The sequence below is a fragment of the Anabrus simplex genome, chromosome 11 (genome assembly GCF_040414725.1).
Source record: "Anabrus simplex isolate iqAnaSimp1 chromosome 11, ASM4041472v1, whole genome shotgun sequence".
Lineage (NCBI taxonomy): Eukaryota > Metazoa > Arthropoda > Insecta > Orthoptera > Tettigoniidae > Anabrus > Anabrus simplex.
Window position 1 is genome coordinate 20,756,452 of NC_090275.1, and position 18,700 is coordinate 20,775,151.

Here is an 18,700-nt window from a genome sequence, read left to right on the forward strand (position 1 = left end):
GTATGGCGGCTGATCCAGCACACAACATTCCCATGCCATGTCACAAGATAGCCCCCACCTATCATGATCTACGTCCAAAAGTATGGCGGCTGTTCCAGCACACAACATTCCCATGTCAGGTCACAAGATAGCCCCCACCTATCATGATCTACGTCCAACAGTATGGCAGCTGATCCAGCACACAACATTCCCATGCCATGTCACAAGATACCCCCCCACCTATCATGATCTACGTCCAACAGTATGGCGGCTGTTCCAGCACACAACATTCCCATGTCAGGTCACAAGATAGCCCCCACCTATCATGGTCTACGTCCAGCAATATGGCAGCTGATCCAGCACACAACATACCCATGCCATGTCACAAGATAGCCCCCACCTATCACGATCTACGTCCAACAGTATGGCGGCTGATCCAGCACACAACATTCCCATGTCAGGTCATAAAATGGCCCCCACCTATCATGATCTACGTACAGCAATATGGCAGCTGATCCAGCACACATTTCCACATCATGTCACAAGATAGCGTCAACTATCAAGATCTACGTCCAACAAAATGGTTGCTGGTTTAGCACACAATTTTATAGCCATAAATTTTCGCAATATACGTACGAGAAATAGGAGAGAAGGCGCACAATTTTATGCCGAATGAATCATTTTGGCCGTGCGGTTAGGGTCACGCATCTGGGAGCTTGAATTCGGCAGACAGTGGGCTCGAACCCCACTGTCTTCAGCCCTGCACGTTTTCCGTGGTTTCCCATTTTCACATAAAGCTGTACCTTAATTACGGTCAAGGGCGTTTCTTTCCCACTCTTAGACCTTTCCTATCCCACCGTCGCCGTAAGACATTTGTTTCGATGCGATGTGAAGCCAATTGTAAAAATGAAAAGTTCGGTTTTGATTTCGCCGAACCATTTCATCGTATCTGTTTTGGCTTTGTTCCTGTCTTCGTAGAATTCGACTATTTATTTTGTAAGTATGTCTGGGCGCATCTTAGAATATTCACATAGAATCTTAACCTGCGTTTTCTAATGTCCCTATGAATATTTGTGTATTGTCTGATTTCCTGTCTTCCTCTGAGTCGGTCGGCGAGTTTTCTTCCTAGAATTTTCTTATGATTTTGCGTTCCTCTTTCTCAGCGTTTATAATGTGTGCTTTTCTGTTCAAAATTAGCGTTTCTGATCCATGAAGACATTTTGGTTTAATGACTGTAGTGTAATGTCTTAGCTTTGTGTGCTTGGAGATATATTTTTTGTTGTAGATAGTTTGGGTTAGTCGGTATGCAGTGTCCATCGTTGGTCTCCTATTATTACTTACTTACTTATTTACTTACTTACTTAACCTGTTTACCCTCGAGGGCTGGTTTTACCCTCGGACTCAGCGAGGGATCTTACCTCTACCGCCTCAAGGGCAGTGTCCTGTAGCGTGAGGCTTTGAGTCGGGTTGATACAGCTGAGGAGGAGGACCAGTACCTCGCCCAGGCGGCTTCACCTGCTATGCTGAACAGGGGCCTTGGGGTGGGGGTGGGGGGGGGGGAGATTGGAAGATCGGAAGGGATAGACAAAGAAGAGGTAAGGAAGCGACCGTGGTATTAAGTTAGATACCATCCCGGCATTTGCCTGGAGGAGAAGTGGGAAACCACGGAAAACCACTTCGAGGATGGCTGAGGTGGGAATCGAACCACCTCTACTCAGTTGACCTCCCGAGGCTGAGTGGGCCCTGTTCTAGCCCTCGTACCACTTTCCAAATTTTGTGGCAGAGCCGGGAATCGAACGCGGGCCTCCGGGGGTGGCAGCTAATCATACTAACCACTACATCACAGAGACGGACTTTATTATTATTATTATTATTATTATTATTATTATTATTATTATTATTATTATTATTATTATTATTATTTCTTGGTAGCGAGAATGATCGCAGGTACAGACAGGTGGGAACAATGGCAGGACGTTACTGAGAGTGAGGAGACGAAAGCTAAGTTAGGAGTGAACTCGATGGCTGAAGGGGTACGCATAAACCAGCTTCGGTGGTGGGATCATGTGAGGCGAATGGAGGAGGATAGGTTACCTAGGAGTATAACGTACTCTGTCATTGAGGGTAAGAGACTAAGAGGGAGACAAAGACGACGATGGTTAGACTCAGTTTCTAATGATTTAAAAATAAGAGGTATAGGACTAAATAAGGCCACAAAGCTAGTTACAAACAGACAACTGCGCATATGTCTAACGTTCGTCCTGCTCCTTTATACGGCGTCGGGGATCAGGTGAGACGAATGTATATGGCAATTTTTACGGCCGGATGCCCTTCCCCACGCCAACCTCAGTTGAAGAAGTAATAAAGACGAAATGAGTGATTGTGAATGAAATTAAGCAAGAGTGTGGAAGAAGTCGGCTATGAATAGGAACTCTCCCGACTTTTGCCTGGAAGTGAAAACCAATCTCAGGACAGCCGATGAGGTTCGAACCCACGCGTCTCCCGGCTCCATAGCCGTAGCGCGTTAACATGCGCGGCCACTGCACACACAGGCTTGCTGACTGAACGCTGAAAGGCATAACAGTCTATAATGAAGATGTATGTTTTTTTTATATAGCGTATGCCTTTACAGGTACAATACATACATGATTTAGGAAAGCAAAGTATATCTTTATGTCCAGGTTGTTTATTTAGCTAATTGTCTCTGGAAACGTACAAGCAGTCACTGATGTCGCCTCTGTACTTTCTTTTTGGACACTGTGAGATGTTTGAAGGTCTGCTTAGAGGCACCACAGTCGCAGTTCGGTTTAGGAATTCTCTTCCATTTGTAGTGGAAATCTGCGCAGTTACCATGGCCCGATCGTATCTTGTTAAGAGTAGAATGATGTATGTAAAAAAAAGCAAAAGCCGTAGACGCCGATGTGCCGGAATGTAGTCCCACAGGGTACTTTTGAATGAAGCATTTATTACAGCCAATGGTCATTATGAATTATACACAATATTAGAATTCCAACACAGCACAGAACTAACACAATATTAAATTACACAATCTAACAGTCATCAGAACAGAATTTCTTCCAGGATTCATTCCTGAGTTTGCAGTAGGCTACATTGCGTGGTATCGTTTACAAAGATGTCCACAGCGATCACATACACAGTCCGGTCCTGGCTCATGAAACCGTTTTGTTTCGTTCAGCGAACCTAGTGACGATATGTCGTAAGTCGTACCCTTTGCGCATGGTCTTTATAACCATTGCATCAGTGGCATAAAAGTTTCTCCATATTTTCTTCCTTTTTAATTGTAGTTCTTGCAATAGTTGTTCGTATCCTGGAGTGGACTGTAGAGACATTTGGAGACGAAGTTCCTCAATGTAAAACAGTTCCCTTGTCAGCTCGTAAGCCAGTCATGAAAGAGTGTACTTTGAAACACGCAAAACCTTCTTCAAGAAAGTCGCTTTCGTCTTAGCGCTAAGTGTTTTTTCTCTACATATGGCCAGATGACTTCCAGGTCGTATGCCACCTCGGGTGTTACCTTCAGCTGAAACAATTTCAGAGCTGTCTTTAAGGCCTAGGAGAGTCTGTTTGGGTGCAGGATGTCATTCATTGCCTTGATTGCCGCATTTGTCGCAGGAGTACTTTTACGTGCCAGTAAATCTACCGACACGAGGCTGACGTATTTGAGCACCTTCAAATAGGCTAACCACCGGATCGAGCCAGGATTGAAGCTGCCAAGTTCCCCAACTTGAAGGTTCTAGGAGGGTTGGAGGGTAAAGGCTTCATTTATCCGTAACCTCAGCACTTGATGGAGTAGAGGAGTTAGCTCTACGCCCGGCCGCCTTTGCCCCCAAGAATTAACGTGGTACACATTTTTGGTTTGGACTGAGTGAACCTCAGGGCCATGAGCACCTCCTAGAGTAGAAATCTCGCTTCTTAAATTTTTCAACTTCCTGACGGAGAATCGAACCCACGTCTTTTCGGGCGAACCGAGCACTCCTTTACCGCGTCGCCCAGGCAGCCCCTGAAGATGTGTGTAAGTGTTATTTCTTGCCTATGAAATCAAAGACGAGTGAACACTTAAGAGAAGCCCATATTAATGTTTCTCAGATAGCCTTCAGCTATTCAAAGCAGCAAGCAGACGTGCTGGGTGTCCTAAGGCCATGGGGAGGACAATAAACTGGTAATCTAATTTAGGAACTGATAAGTGATCCTAAGCGGAGGTCGTTCGCTCCCTAGGCCATCTCTTTATCTTCTCTCTGGTTCCAGTGCATGGTCAAATGACCTGGTCTCATCTCCGTTATATAAATCTCTCCTATGAATTAAGACTTTTTTTTTTTTTTACAAGGACGTTTTAGTCCAAAGAAGTTACGTTCGAGCGTGACGAATAGAGTACCAAGTGAGATCACTCACCGAATTCAAGCGCGCTCCCGCAGAGCGGTGCTAGTGGCGCCAATCACCAACGCTACACGGTCGGATGTTTTACTGTAGGTTACACTGATACGCAAATATCCAAATACAACACCCAATTGTTTAGACTTATGAATAATACTGCCAGAGAGTTGTAAATAATATTTTCAGTCCCCACGAAGAAATTACCTTTGGACTTCAATAAGAGAACACACGAGATAAAATGGAACATTACGAAAAGCGGAAGCAATATTGAGCTTTACATACTTACATACTTAAAAAAGAAAAAATTCCATGTTTTTAATCTGTAGGAAATTAATCCTACCTTTGACTGAGGAAAGAGATATATTGCTCGCACTAAATTAGGAGTTGCTTTCTTTAGTCGCCTTTTGAGAGACACTACCGTATTTTGGGTATCAGTAAGAGAACGAGACTGGCCGTGAATCTGACTACAGCTAGGCTGAACCTTACCGCTCATTGTTGCCATCACTGCTTCACTCGCATTGTGATTCTTTTCCCTTATCCTATTGATACTGTCTTCATTCCTTTTTCTACTGGGTGCCTTTCGCGATTTTACCTCAGTGGATAGGTATTTCTGTAAATTTGGAAAAAAATATGAGGCACCACTTCTTCTTTTAATTTCCACCTCATACGAGGAAGTTCAGCGTTTTTACCGTTCACAAGGAAAGAGTCCGCCTTTATAAGTTAATTAAATCTTACGAAAAATGCAGGTCATATATTCTGATTTTGGCTGACAATTGCTTATCTTTCCGCGGAATAACTCTCGTCCACTTCGCAAACAGATTCTTTTATTTTGGCGGTGTAAACAATCGTCTACCATTACGCTTCCATCCGTACCCCGATTTAGAACCAGGAACGAAACAGTAGGCCACTACATTTTTTTTCGAAATAATAGAAAACTAGTTGATTGAACACACAAAGGATTGCACAGATATTAATACAGACTTTCGGAAAATATCAAAACAAACAAAGTCCCTTGATAGGCGTTAAAACTTTTGCCATGACTTCACGCAACATTCGTCGATAATTTGGTGGACGTGTTATTACAGCTGGTTCGTTGCGACTGCAGCGCCACACTCCGGTGGGCCCACCAAGGACAATGTTAAGAGAGCGGAGTGATCACACTAGGTATTCTATTCGTCATGGTTTGAGGTTACGTGAGATTGTGCTGCTGTTACCTTCTGGGTATAATCTGACATAACCATTTTGTAAGAAAGAAAGCCATAGTCCTCTGTTATTCCTTACTACAGTTTTTTTTTTTAATGTTTAGTTTCACTAAAACAGCCATAATCCAGAGACTTGTTCACATAAACAAACATTCGTAAATAAATCATACACATCTATTTGAGTAATGTGTTCAAAACAAAACAGAACCCCATGGTGCAACAGCCCCGCAGGACCGTGGCCTACCAAATGACCACTTCTCAGCCTGAAGGCCTGCAGATTACGTGGTGTCGTATGGTCAGCATAACTAATCCTCTCGGCTGTTATTCTTGGGTTTCTAGACTAGGGCCGCCATCTCACCATCAGATAGCTCCTCTATTGTAATTACGTAGCTGTAATCCTTAGCTGAGTCCTGGCATGCTTCCACTTACTTGTGCCAGGCTCCTCACTTTCATCTATCCTATCCGATCTCCCTTAGTGAGTCCTTGTTCTTTTCCGACCCCGACACTATTAGGTTCTGAAGGCTAGGGAGTCTTTCATTTTCACGCTCTTTCTGGCCCTTGTCTTTCTTTGGCTGATACCTTCAATTTTTCAAGGATGTTTTATCCGATCAGGGGGAAAGGATTTTAAGGTGGAAAGTTCGGTCAGAAAAGTATGTGTGTGTGTGGGGTGAGTTCTGAAATTACATATAAAAAGGTGTTGATAAAATCGCGTTATTAAGGTTTAAACCAGTTACATGAACTTTCCTTACCCTATTCACTGGATTCTAATAATAATTAATAAACTTGTTATATATTGGATTGCACACAGCATTTCAGTGTTTATGACAGCAAGTTGCTGGTGCTTTTAGTTCACTAGATCCTTAATATATAGAGAAACTCCCCTCGACATCTACAGAAACCAATGGAGCATATCTTGTTAGGGAGTTCAGTCAAAGTTGCGAAGGTTTCCACATCCGGACTGTTCTTCAAATTTAATTCATATTTTTCTTTAGCAAAGAGCTTCAGTGGCTCAGGCGGCAGCGCGCCGGCCTCTCACCGCTGGGTTACGTGGTTCAAATCCCGGTCACTCCATGTGAGATTTGTGCTGGACAAAGCAGAGGCGAGACAGGATTTTCTCCGCTTTCTCCGGTTTTCCCCTGTCATATTTCATTCCAGCGACACTCTCCAATATAATTTCATCTGTCATTCTTTAACCATTGCCCCAGAGAAGTGCGACAGGCTTTGGCAGCCGGCACAGTTCCTATCCTCGCCGCTAGATGGGGGCTTCATTCATTCCATTCTTGGCCCGGTGGAATGACTGGAAACAGGCTGCGGATTTCATTCATTTTTTTTTCTTTAGCAAATCCATCAAGATTCTCCCGAACACTCATCAATTTCTTCCAAACTCTAAATCACGACTTTTCCTTCATCTTCTTATCCTTCGGCATGATTTTGTGTAGTGACAAATACACTCAGGGGTGGACTGGTAATGCACTAATACGGCCAGAGTACGCAGTCGATGGGTGGAACCGTTAAATTCATGCCAGTACTAACTGAATTTAGGTTAAATTGTTGCAGCATCGTTGTTTAAATTTCAATTTGATTTTATAGCTGCAGGTTGGCAGCTGGGATATAAATTACTGGTGGTTGCCATAAATTATATTTTAATATTTACTTACTGACTGTTGTTGACTTCGGATTAAACGAAATTTTAAAATTCTGTTCTGAGAAGAGAAAAAATATTCTGTATAATCTTTTTTAAAACGCAGATAAAAGTGCGGAGAAAATGTGCTAAAGCGTGAAATATAAGGAAAAAGTTCTCACAGAGAAAGGTGCATTCATTTCATGTCCTCAGATACATATATTGACCTGTCTGTACGAAAATAGCTATACATTTGGAAAAGTGCTGATCCTTATAATCCTTTTACTACCGATCAGTGTTAATGGAGGTTGATTGTACTTCCTCTTAAAACAATAATCAACGCCACCACTACCTCTCACTAAGTACATGCTCAGACAGCTGTAATTATGCATTTCTGGACCCATCATGTAGTACACTTTTTTCTTTTCTTCTCCCTCTATGAGGAATTCATTCCGTTGGGTCTTGAGGCGCTGTTTGTCACTCTGTATTCTGTGAAGAAAACGAGGCCAGACGCGTCGTTACCAGAAACTTACGACAGTGTTCTTAATGCAGTGAAATTCTTATCCTTGCAGATGGCGCGTCCAGGAACTGTACAGTCCACGAAGTACGAGTCAATCCCTGTGCTGAAGCGAGTGAGAACAAACCCTGCAAGATAAAGAGAGGGAAATCCGCATCTATTCAGTTCGATTTCACATCAGGTAAGTTGAAGGCAACTTAGAAGATAAGTTATGAATCTCTCATTTTATCATGAAAGTGATTCCTTACCAAAGATATCATCTCTACAAACAAAAAAAAAAAGGACTTTTAATATATTTAGACATTAAAAACTGGGCAAAACAGTTCGCTTCAACTTTTTTTTAAAGTATGGACTGAACAGGGTACAGATTTCTGCAAATGGTTATGAGGGTATTGAGTTGTAGTAAGGATGTAAAGGAGAGGGCATATAAGTCTCTGGTAAGACCCCAACTAGAGTATGGCTCCAGTGTATGGGACCCTCACCAGGATTATTTGATTCAAGAACTGGAAAAAATCCAAAGAAAAGCAGCTCGATTTGTTCTGGACGATTCCCTACAAAAGAGTAGCGTTACAAAAATGTTGCAAAGTTTGGGCTGGGAAGACTTGGGAGAAAGGAGACGAGCTGCTCGACTAAGTGGTACGTTCCAAGCTGTCAGTGGAGAGATGGCGTGGGAGGACACCAGTAGACGAATAAGTTTGAGCGGTGTCTTTAAAAGTAAGAAAGATCACAATATGAAGATAAAGTTGGAATTCAAGAGGATAAATTGGGGCAAATATTCGTTTATAGGAAGGGGAGTTAGGGATTGGAATGACTTACCAAGGGAGATGTTAAATAAATTTCCAATTTATTTGCAATCATTTAAGAAAAGGCTGGGAAAACAACAGATGGGGAATCTGCCCCCTGGGCGACTGCCCTAAATGCAGATCAGTATTGATTGATTGATTGATTGATTGATTGATTGATTGATTGATTGATTGTGAGCAGTGTTCTACTATACAAAGTAATAGGACAAGTTCCAATAACTATTGATGGCATACAAACACACACGTGATCATTTTAACAATGCACAGTAGTGGTTCAGAAATTTGCTCCCTTCAAATATTGATATACGAGAACCTTCCAAAAATTAAGATTCCTACGGTATTTATTAAAAAGAACAACATAGTTGCATGAAAAACTTTGGCACCCGACACAGCAATGTCGGAGCTATTTTTGACGTAATCACCAGCAGAATTGAGACATTTGTCATATTGTCTTCTTGCGTGTGAAAATGCTGACAGGAGGACAGGCATTTCTTGAGGTGCAACGAAAGATGAAACTCACTGGGAGCAAGATCAGGACTGTACGGTGGATGATCAAACACCTCCCAGCCGAACTCCTGCAGAACAGTTGCTGAACGCCGAGCATTGCCATGGAACAGCACAACACTTGCACTGAGCATTCCACGCTTCTTGTTTTGAATGACCCATCGCAATTTCCGTAGAGACTTTATCACAGACCGAACCTCGCAGACGGCGGGAGAAAGAATACGAGCCACCATTTCAAGCCACTTCTGCTACGCTGCTGACACCAGGCGTGATTTATCCGGCCGGTATATGATTACTGCGTCATAGATCTGTCCCGCATGCTGTTATTTCCAGGCTGAATACGTTTACTTTACAAGGAAAGAAACAGGGAAACTTAATTTCTGGATGGCCTACGTACAAATTACAAAAATCGAAGACTACTGTCTGAAGTGTAAAACACATGGAAGTGAAGCCTAGCCAATAACTACATTCATATTCATAAAGTCCAGAATACATTGAAAGACAAGAGATAGGATGTTCATATTCACAGGACAGGTGTATTAGTATGTTGTGAAGAAATTATTAGCATTTGAACCATGTCGGCCCTCAGGTTCAAGGTCCACATTGATATCTCGGTACACAGCTACCGACTGGTAAAATTTGCCTGCGGCTCTCGTTGTCGCTATAAACCGAAGGTAATGGAACACTGTGACTTGAGCAGATGTGCAGGATACCTCGGAGACGTATGCGAGAACCGTACCGTCAAATAAGTGCATTATTGACATGAGAGTACGTGATGTATCCATCCGGCAAATTACTGCTCGTGTGGAACGAAGTGTGTCGGCAGTGCAACGGGTGTGTACAGAATGGTTCTCAGAAGACCTAGAACACGACGAGAGTTTGGTCGCACCACCCAGACCACCCTCCGAGAAGATCGACACCTCATCCGAATGGTATTGCAGGACAGATGTGCGTCCTCCTCGGTTCTGGCTCAACAGTGGAACAGTGCAACTCATTGTACACTAGAAGGAGTGACCGTCCGTCGCCGTTTATTACGGTCTGGGTTACCGGCGCGTCGTCCACTTCTCCGCCTACCTTTGACTTATGTGCATAAACATGTTAGACTGCAATGGTGTATGGAACGACGTCACTGGGAACAGGAATGCCAGCAGACGGTGTTTAAGGACGAATCCAGGGTCTGTTTGTTTGAAAATGATGGCCGCATTTTGGTTCGTCGCAGACAGTGGGAGAGGCATCACATTGACTACATTCGCACAAGACATACAGCGCCAAGTCAAGGCCTTATGGTGTGGGGTGTTATTGGGTACAACCACAAATCAGAATTGGTGCGTGTCCAGGGCATTGTGACCAGTTTGACCTACGTGAATGACATCCTGTGACCCGTAACCATACCCTTTCTGCACGACACCCCAGACGCCATATTTCAGTAGGACAATGCGCGACCACATGTTGCTGCACGAACACGTGCGTGCCTTTTTGTTGTCACAGGATGTTAGACTGTTGTCCTGGCCCGTCCGATCACCGGACTTGTCGCCAATCGAAAATGTATAAGATATTGTGAAACGACGGGTGCGGCGCTGTGGCTACATGCCAACCACCAAAGATGAACTATGGAACCAGGTGAATGCAGCATGGATGGCTATACCCCAGGACGCCATTCGCATGGAACAAGTTATCAGTGCCCATGGAGGGCCCAGTGCCTACTAGGCAACAGAACACATGCTGAACCTATATCACTGAAATGCTAATTGTTTCTGCAGAACATACTAATGAAAACTAGTCTTTCTGGTTCTGTTTATTATGAACATGAGTGTAGTTCAGAAAGAAAGAGAATATAAGTTTTTAGTTGTGTGGTGTTGCAGAAGAATCCTGAAAGCGAGATGGGTGGATCGAATCACGAATGAAGAGTTAATGAGTTGAAATGGTGAGAAGAGAAAGATTTGGCAAAATTTGAACAAAAGAGACATTCAAGACTTGTTCAGCTAGTTTTTGAGGGAAGTGTATTTGGTAAGAACAGTAGCGGTAGACCAGATTAGAGCATATGCAGGATGTAGTACCTACAGAGAAATGAAAAGATTAGCACAGATCAAGGTGATATGGAGAGCTGCATTATGGACTGATAACTCAATTAACAACAGATCAAGGAAAACTTAACCAGTGGATTATTCTCTCCTACCAGCAAACTTCTTCCTTGCCAGACTCCTTCTCCATTATACCTCCATTTCTTGAACAGGAAGTGAGTTTACCTACTATGGATCATTCCATGTTAACAAAACAGTGTTGCTGTTATGGACCTACAAGGGGTGAACACACCCCCCTTAGACACCCATAATTCCTCGTGATTAAGGGATATCATAATTTACTTTACATTTTATTATGAAAGAAAGATAAAAGGATGAGGCATTTTTTTTGCCCTTATTAAAACACGTACTTATCATTGTCTGTTTCATAAATACAGCCGCAGAGATGAAGCAGAGTGGCGGGAACACTCATCGCTTTCTTGCCTTCCTTCATTTTCCTTCTGCGTTGCTCTGGTACATGTTACGCGTGATCCGTTACGCTGTGAGTTACCGGCAGCTTATCACTGTTGAAGAAAAGTAATCTATTTACTTGCATGTGTGTTCTACTATTCTTGTTGTGCTGTGCAGTGATACATCACGGCATGACTTGTATTGGTACAAAAATTCGCTATGATTTTTATCTGTGCTTGACTTTGCTATTTAGCTGTCATTTCTTCAGCGCCTTTTATTTTTGCCACTTATATCATTGTTTTACAAGTGCATTTATTTTTTACCGTTCTTTTCTTGAGGCGATACGATAGCATATTAGTAGCCGGCGCAACTAATTTATTGAATGTGATTAACCATTAAACGAATCCCCAAAACCTCCGAGCCTATAAAAATTAGGTGTTGTCTATCCCTTCCCCCCACCAATTCCCCTTGAATTTAAATAATGAAGTTTTATATATGTAGTAGTTTAACGTTGTTGCTCTAAGATCTAAATAAACCCCTTCTAAAACCCTTGTACCTTAGATTTAAAAAAAATCAGTTTAATTTCTTCCTCCTTTTATCTTGAAATCAAATACTGAGTTTTAATAATGTTTATGCCACTATTTTCCCGTTGATGCTGCTGGTCAGAACTGTTCGATATGGCAACCTTGTTGTCATAAGAGCAATACTAACATGGAATGAGCTGTAGGAGGCCATGCTACTCTTCAGATGGGGAATTAAAATATGTATGTAAGGTGGATAGATTCGTCAATTTGTTGAGGAGGGATTGTAAACAAATCTTATTTCATTCTCAGTGTTCATAATTTTCAATTATTATTGTGTGTGTGTGCAGGTTCGTCTTCAAGTGAAGCTTTCAGCCGGGCATACTGGGCCAATGAGGTAACCGATCTACCCTTCCTGGGTATGAACACCGACGCGTGCCAGAACACCGCCTGTCCCATCACAGCCGATCAGAGACAAACCTATGTCTACGACCTACCTATCAGCAAGAAATACCCTGCGGTAAGTTGTCTCTTAGCTCGGCTTGCGCTACCCAAAAGAAGATATGAAGACAGAGTTAGAAAAGATGAAATAACATTACAACATACGTGTCCTTTTATGTTTTCATATTTGTCCTGGTCACGTCTAGGAGATGTCCGTGTAATCTGGACCAATAATATTTTTGGGGTATTTGTAAGTTTGCTCACCTCCTGTCTGAGGCACGGTCAGCAAGACAGCTGAGGGTATTTCTATTGTTTATTACAAGTTGTTTTACGTCGCACTGACACAGAAAGGTCTTATCGCGACGATGGGCCAGGAAAGAGCTAGGAATGGGAAGGAAGTGGCCGTGGCCTTAATTAAGCTACAGCCCCAGCATTTGCCTGGTGTGAAAATGGGAAACCACGCAAAACCATCTTCAGGGCTGCCGACAGTGGGGTTCGAACCCACTCACATTCCTTGTAAGCTTATTCGGTGACAAGTAAGTGTACTGTGAAGTAGTTACTTTAGACAAGAGGGTGTAAATGAAATATGATGAAATATCCAGGTAAATTTTAACAGAGTTTCATTCATAAATTTTAAATACTTAGCATATTATTTTGTTTTTGATTAAATGTTTGCATGTCGTATAATTTGGACTGCCGGGGAGTCTGTAATTTGGACCGTTGAAACAATTGTAATAATTGAGTTCTTTCTTCATAGTTTTACTGGTGATTATAAAATAACTTGTTTTATAATTTAAGGCCGGCCCCGCGGTATGGGAGTAGCGTGTCTACCTCTTACCCGGACGCCCCGGGTACGATTCTGGGCCAGGTTAGGGATTTCTACCTGGATCCGAGGGCTGGTTCGAGGTCCACTCAGCCTACGTGATTACAGTCTGAAGAGCTATCTAACGGCGAAATGACGGCCCCAGTCTAGAAGGCCAAGAATAACAGTCGAGGGGATTCGTCGTGTTGACCACACAACATCTCATAATCTGCAGGCTTTAGGGTGGAGCAGCGGTCGAGAAACTATTCACTACAAAAAAGCAAAGCAAAGTCATCTCCGTACAGGCCATGAAGGCCCTTGGAGGAGGTAGAAGGTAAAGGCTTCCACTATCCGTAACCTCGGCACTTGATGGGGTAGAGTGGTTAGCTCTATGCCCGGCCGCCTTTGCCCCCAGGAATTAACCTGGTACTCATTTTTGGTGTAGGCTGAGTAACCTCAGGGCCATGTGCACCTCCGGAAGTGGAAATCTCGTTTCTTAAATTTTACGACTTCCTGACGGGGATACAACTATTCACTACGGACGCAGGAAAAATTGAAAACAGTTTGCATTTTATGTGGCGAGTATTATGATGACGATTGGATTCAGTGCAATAGTGCAAAAAGTTTTTTTTTGCTAGTTGCTTTACGTCGCACTGACACAGATAGGTCTTATTGCGACGATGGGACAGGAAAGGGCTAGGAGTGGGAAGGAAGCGGCCATGGCCTCAATTAAGGTACAGCCCCAGCATTTGCCTGGTGTGAAAATGGGAAACCACGGAAAACCATCTTCAGGGCTGCCGACAGTGAGGTTCGAACCTACTATCTCTCGAATACTGGATACTGGCCGCACTTAAGCGACTGCAGCTATCGAGCTCGGTAGTGCAAAAAGTGGGCTCATGAAAACAGCGCCAAAATTCAGGATGAATTGTTTCATCATTGTCCTACATGCCAAAAGTGATGGACACAATTCATTGTGTCGTATTTTATTCTTTAGGATTTCGTAAGAAATACATTTAATAACGAAGTGTTTCTATTTTCCTGTCCAAATTACACGATTACCTGGTCGATCCAAATTACACGATAAATTTTTTAAAAATAAATATTACTTTTAAATACATCCTAAAGATTTATTTTCACCAAATCATTTGATACATTGTACTAATTATCGTGTATAAAATTGGAGGAATTTTCTTTACGGTCAATAGAGTTACGGACGTTTACAATTAAGTGGTCCAAATTACACGGACTTCCCCTATCTATATTGTGTTTATCTTTTTATGTGCCTAATCTCTCTGTTATGTGAAGCACTCAAGGAAACCACACATTAAGTCGCGGGACAAGATACAGTGAGAAATATTGATCTTGTATTTTAGCGCCATTTTTAGCCTGAATTTATTATTTTAATCATTATGGTTTGATTTATTAATTCAACTTTAATCTTTAATTAAAAGATCTTCTCCTTGGTTCTTGCACATAAGACTTGAATTTCTTTGTTTTTTGTTTTATAGTGCACAGTAGCTAATTCATACTCGACCAGAAAAGAGATTAGTCATTCGGAAGAAGTTTCAAACAGAAGGCGATGAAACAAGAATTTAAATAACTTTTTGTAGTACTGACAAGGTGGACTTAGATTTTTAACTGTGACTTTCAGTGGTGTATTGTCCGGCTCCATGGCTAAATGGTTAGCGTTCTGGCCTTTGGCCATAGGGGTCCCGGGTTCGATTCCCGGGAGGGTCGGGAATTTCAACCACCAATAGTTAATTTCTCTGGCACGGGGGCTGGGTGTATGTCCCGTCTTCATCATAATTTCATCCTCATCATGACGCGCAGGTTGTCTACGGGCGTCAAATCGAAAGAGCTGCACCTGTTGAGCCGAACATGTCCTCGGACACTCGTGGCACTAAAAGCCATACGCCATTAAAAAAAGTGGTGTATTATCATTATTTGTTAATCTAGTCGTTAAATTACATTACTAGCATGAGTGCTGTGGAAAGTCTGTAATAGGCCCCTCGATACATCTTTTGCAATTAACAGACTAGTTCTAAACGTTAAATTTACAGCAAATTGTGCCAACCGTAGTGTAATGGTTAGCACAATTTCATTAGATGGTCAGCGTAGTGGGTTTCGTTTCAGAGGGCCTCGTCTAGATCAGAGATTTTAATCCTAAAGGGTTAGTTTCCTTGGCTCGAAGACTGGGTGTTTGTGCCTTTCTCAACATACCTGTCCCTCATTCCCCACACACAACACTATCCTCCGCTGCAATTACACGCAATTTCCCATACACAGCTAATGGCACCCACCCACGTCGGTGAGTCTGCCTTACAAGGGCTGCATTAGGCTAGCAATAGCCACACAAAATTCTTCCTCTTCTGCACGAATGTGTCACTTAGGACCACGAGAAATCAACATTCGCTGAACTTTCCTCCTTACCCAATATTTTTTCATTTTCATCGATTGTTGTAATTTCATTCCTCCGACCAGGTACGTCGTGTTGGTTTCTTCTCATCTTCTTCAAATCCTCTTGCGTGAACAATTTTCCTGATTACATTTCTATGCTGCAGATTCGGTCATCCTAATTCAGTAAGGTCTTTTGATCTCGTACGTTTGATTTACAGAAATGTGTGTATTTAATAAGTCCCGTGTTATTCATTCTTTCCAAATGACTTAACAATTTAATTCGTCACAGTCTCATTGTATCTGAAAGTTTAGACATTTATACATATATATTTCCGAGTTGGGTCTGGGGAAATCTATTCCATTTTTAATTCCAGACCCAAAGATTTTTCTCATGAGTTTCCTTTCTTTAATCTCTAATTATTATTATCATTGTTGTGTGTGTCCTCCGCGCTCAGCTCCGCGCCTACAAGCTCCGCAACCCGCCGCATCACCGATGCTTCCAGAGCCTACGAGAGGACTGCACTGCGCCTGGCATGCTCGTCGATGACGTCAGCCAAGCGGTATATAAGCAGCGACATTCCTCACCTTACCGAGGACTACCCCAGTGTCCAACAGCCAGCCCACACCGCAAGTCAAACACGGAGGCATTCCTCTTAAAAACGTGTCTTGAACAGGTGGACAGATTGCTGGTTGTGAGGTCTCACCTCCGGACATTGCCTCATCTTCCCTGATGCCCGTAGCCACGTCGAGCCCCGAGTCAACCATTCTGCTACACTCCCAAGTCCTCACCTGTGCTCCGACGACTATCTTAGCATTCTGCAAATTAAGATATTGATGCAAGTTCCTTGCAGGTCTAAGTCCAATGTTAGCATTATACTAACGCGACTCTCTCTACAAATTACGCTTGTTATCCCACAACAGATAGTTTTCGACTATCTAAGGACATCTCCCAGTGAAATAGACTATCTCCTCAAGATAGGTGTAAATGTGTATATAGGACTCTCTCTCTGTAAATATATATTGGTGCCACAGACATTCAGTCTATCATTTAATAACAGCATTAACTGCGTTTATTCAATCAAGCTTCAAGACAAGTTTCATTTTATTTCTTGTAATTACTGTATAAAACTCTTGAAGAAATAAACTTTATGTTGTGTTACTGTATACCAAGTTCCTTGTATACAACAATTATTATTATTATTATTATTATTATTATTATTATTATTATTATTATTATTATTATTATTATTAAAATATTAGACGTAATTAAACCTATGAAACAGAAGTGATCCATGTTTATTTTTTATTTCGTTTTCCCGTACTAAAGAGTAATGTTTTTTTGTATTATTATTAATATATCAAATACTGTACTACCTTTTTATACTTTATCATCTTATCCTATGATGGCATTTACTGAATTATATTATTTGTAAGAGAGCAGTGTTTTACATTCGGATATAGCATGTGGTCATCAACATAAACATAAACTACGCTGTATGCATTTTAGTGCCTATAGCTGCTCTAAAACATAAATCAACTTGTCAACAGCCATCTTGAGGTTTGTTTACTTACCCAATAAGTCGTCATAATTTGATATCTTGTCTCCAACACACCATGTCTTGAAGATTAGTTAATCATTCTGCAATATATCCTCTCTCCTTTCTTCAGGCGATTTTTTCGTTTTGGCAGGTGTTGGTTGTGACATATACGACGGTTTCACAGGAAAAAAAAATTGTTGGCACAGCATCGTCAGTTAATTTTGGCTTAACCATAGGCACAGTTAAAACGAAACCGTCTGGTCGTTCTGCAGTGTTTATCCCAATTATGTGATTTTCGGAAAAAATGTCTAATAAATACAAAGGCATATTTACTGGGTTCAAAATTACCTCGGTGTATAGCACGAATCCATTTATCTGGCTTCCTGTTATCGCTAGTAAACGCAAATTTTGAGATAGTGACCTCCTTATTTGAACGGTAATTCTATGTACGTCCACGCACACTACACATTCGTTCACATTGCAAAGAGAAGCCTACAGTACACTAGCACATAATAATAATAATAATAATAATAAACTTTAGAGTACCTATGTTAGACAGTTCTTAAAAGTTCATTGGATTCACGTAACCTATCAGATAACCTAGCGATACTTCCTAACATCAGACTGCTCAAATTAAAATGCTCTTGTAGTTATCACATACTATTGCTGAAAGTACATCTTTGACTGATCCTTTTTCGTACAGTTATCACTTGCAAACTCGAACGAACACCACTAATAATGTTGAAATAACAACAACGTGCTACCAAACCACCATGAAAACAAGTCATACCTCCATATCGAAGCACTAAACGAGTGACGTCATCCCTACGGAACCGTCTGTAGCAGGCCGGAACTACCTATCGAGTTGGCCGTGACCTGTCCCATTGAAATATCAGCAACAATCACATGGATCATTCCTTATTAATTGGAACATACATCAGTATGTTGTTCTCATGCTTGTTTGAACTTTTGTATTTTCTACCTATCATATCTTTTATGTTTGTTCCACTTTTTGGTTTTGTTAATATTTATCTTTCTTTTTCTTACAGAGGACATACGACGTGAAATGGAAGCTAAACGGAACGGACGTGGAGTGTTGTTTCATCTTCCAAATTAAGTTGGTGAAGTGAGCCATCATTGGACGAAGATTCTCAGGAAGTTTTATTTCATTCCAACTTCCTCACACATCAGACTTATTTCCTTTTATAATTCCCGCACAGAAAAAATGTTAAAATAAGGGAGAGTTATTTATTTGATCCATGTGTTGCCAATTGACACCCTGAATTGCACACACGTACACAAAGTCAAGATCTGACACGAACACCACTAATAATGTTGAAATAACAACAACGTGCTACCAAACCACCATGAAAACAAGTCCCACATTACTGTAAACCAGTTCTAGAGAAATGCTACAACCATTTTTATTGATGGAAATGTATCGCACAAACCATGACATTTTCACGATTCAAATAAAATACTGTGTATAAGACTGCCTGAATTTATCAGTGTTAC

The 18,700-nt window shown here is 41.7% G+C and overlaps 1 protein-coding gene across 1 annotated transcript in view; it reads left to right on the forward strand.

Moving 5' to 3' along the window:
- Positions 1-18,472, forward strand: part of LOC136883435 (MD-2-related lipid-recognition protein) — a 52,977-nt gene extending 34,505 nt beyond the window's left edge. Inside the window, exons 2-4 of the mRNA XM_067155716.2 lie at positions 7,764-7,889; positions 12,358-12,527; positions 18,235-18,472. Coding sequence (XP_067011817.1) covers positions 7,764-7,889; positions 12,358-12,527; positions 18,235-18,315 — 377 coding nt within the window. The 3' untranslated portion in view covers positions 18,316-18,472. The remainder of the gene's footprint in view (positions 1-7,763; positions 7,890-12,357; positions 12,528-18,234) is intronic.
- Positions 18,473-18,700: the final 228 nt, after the last annotated feature.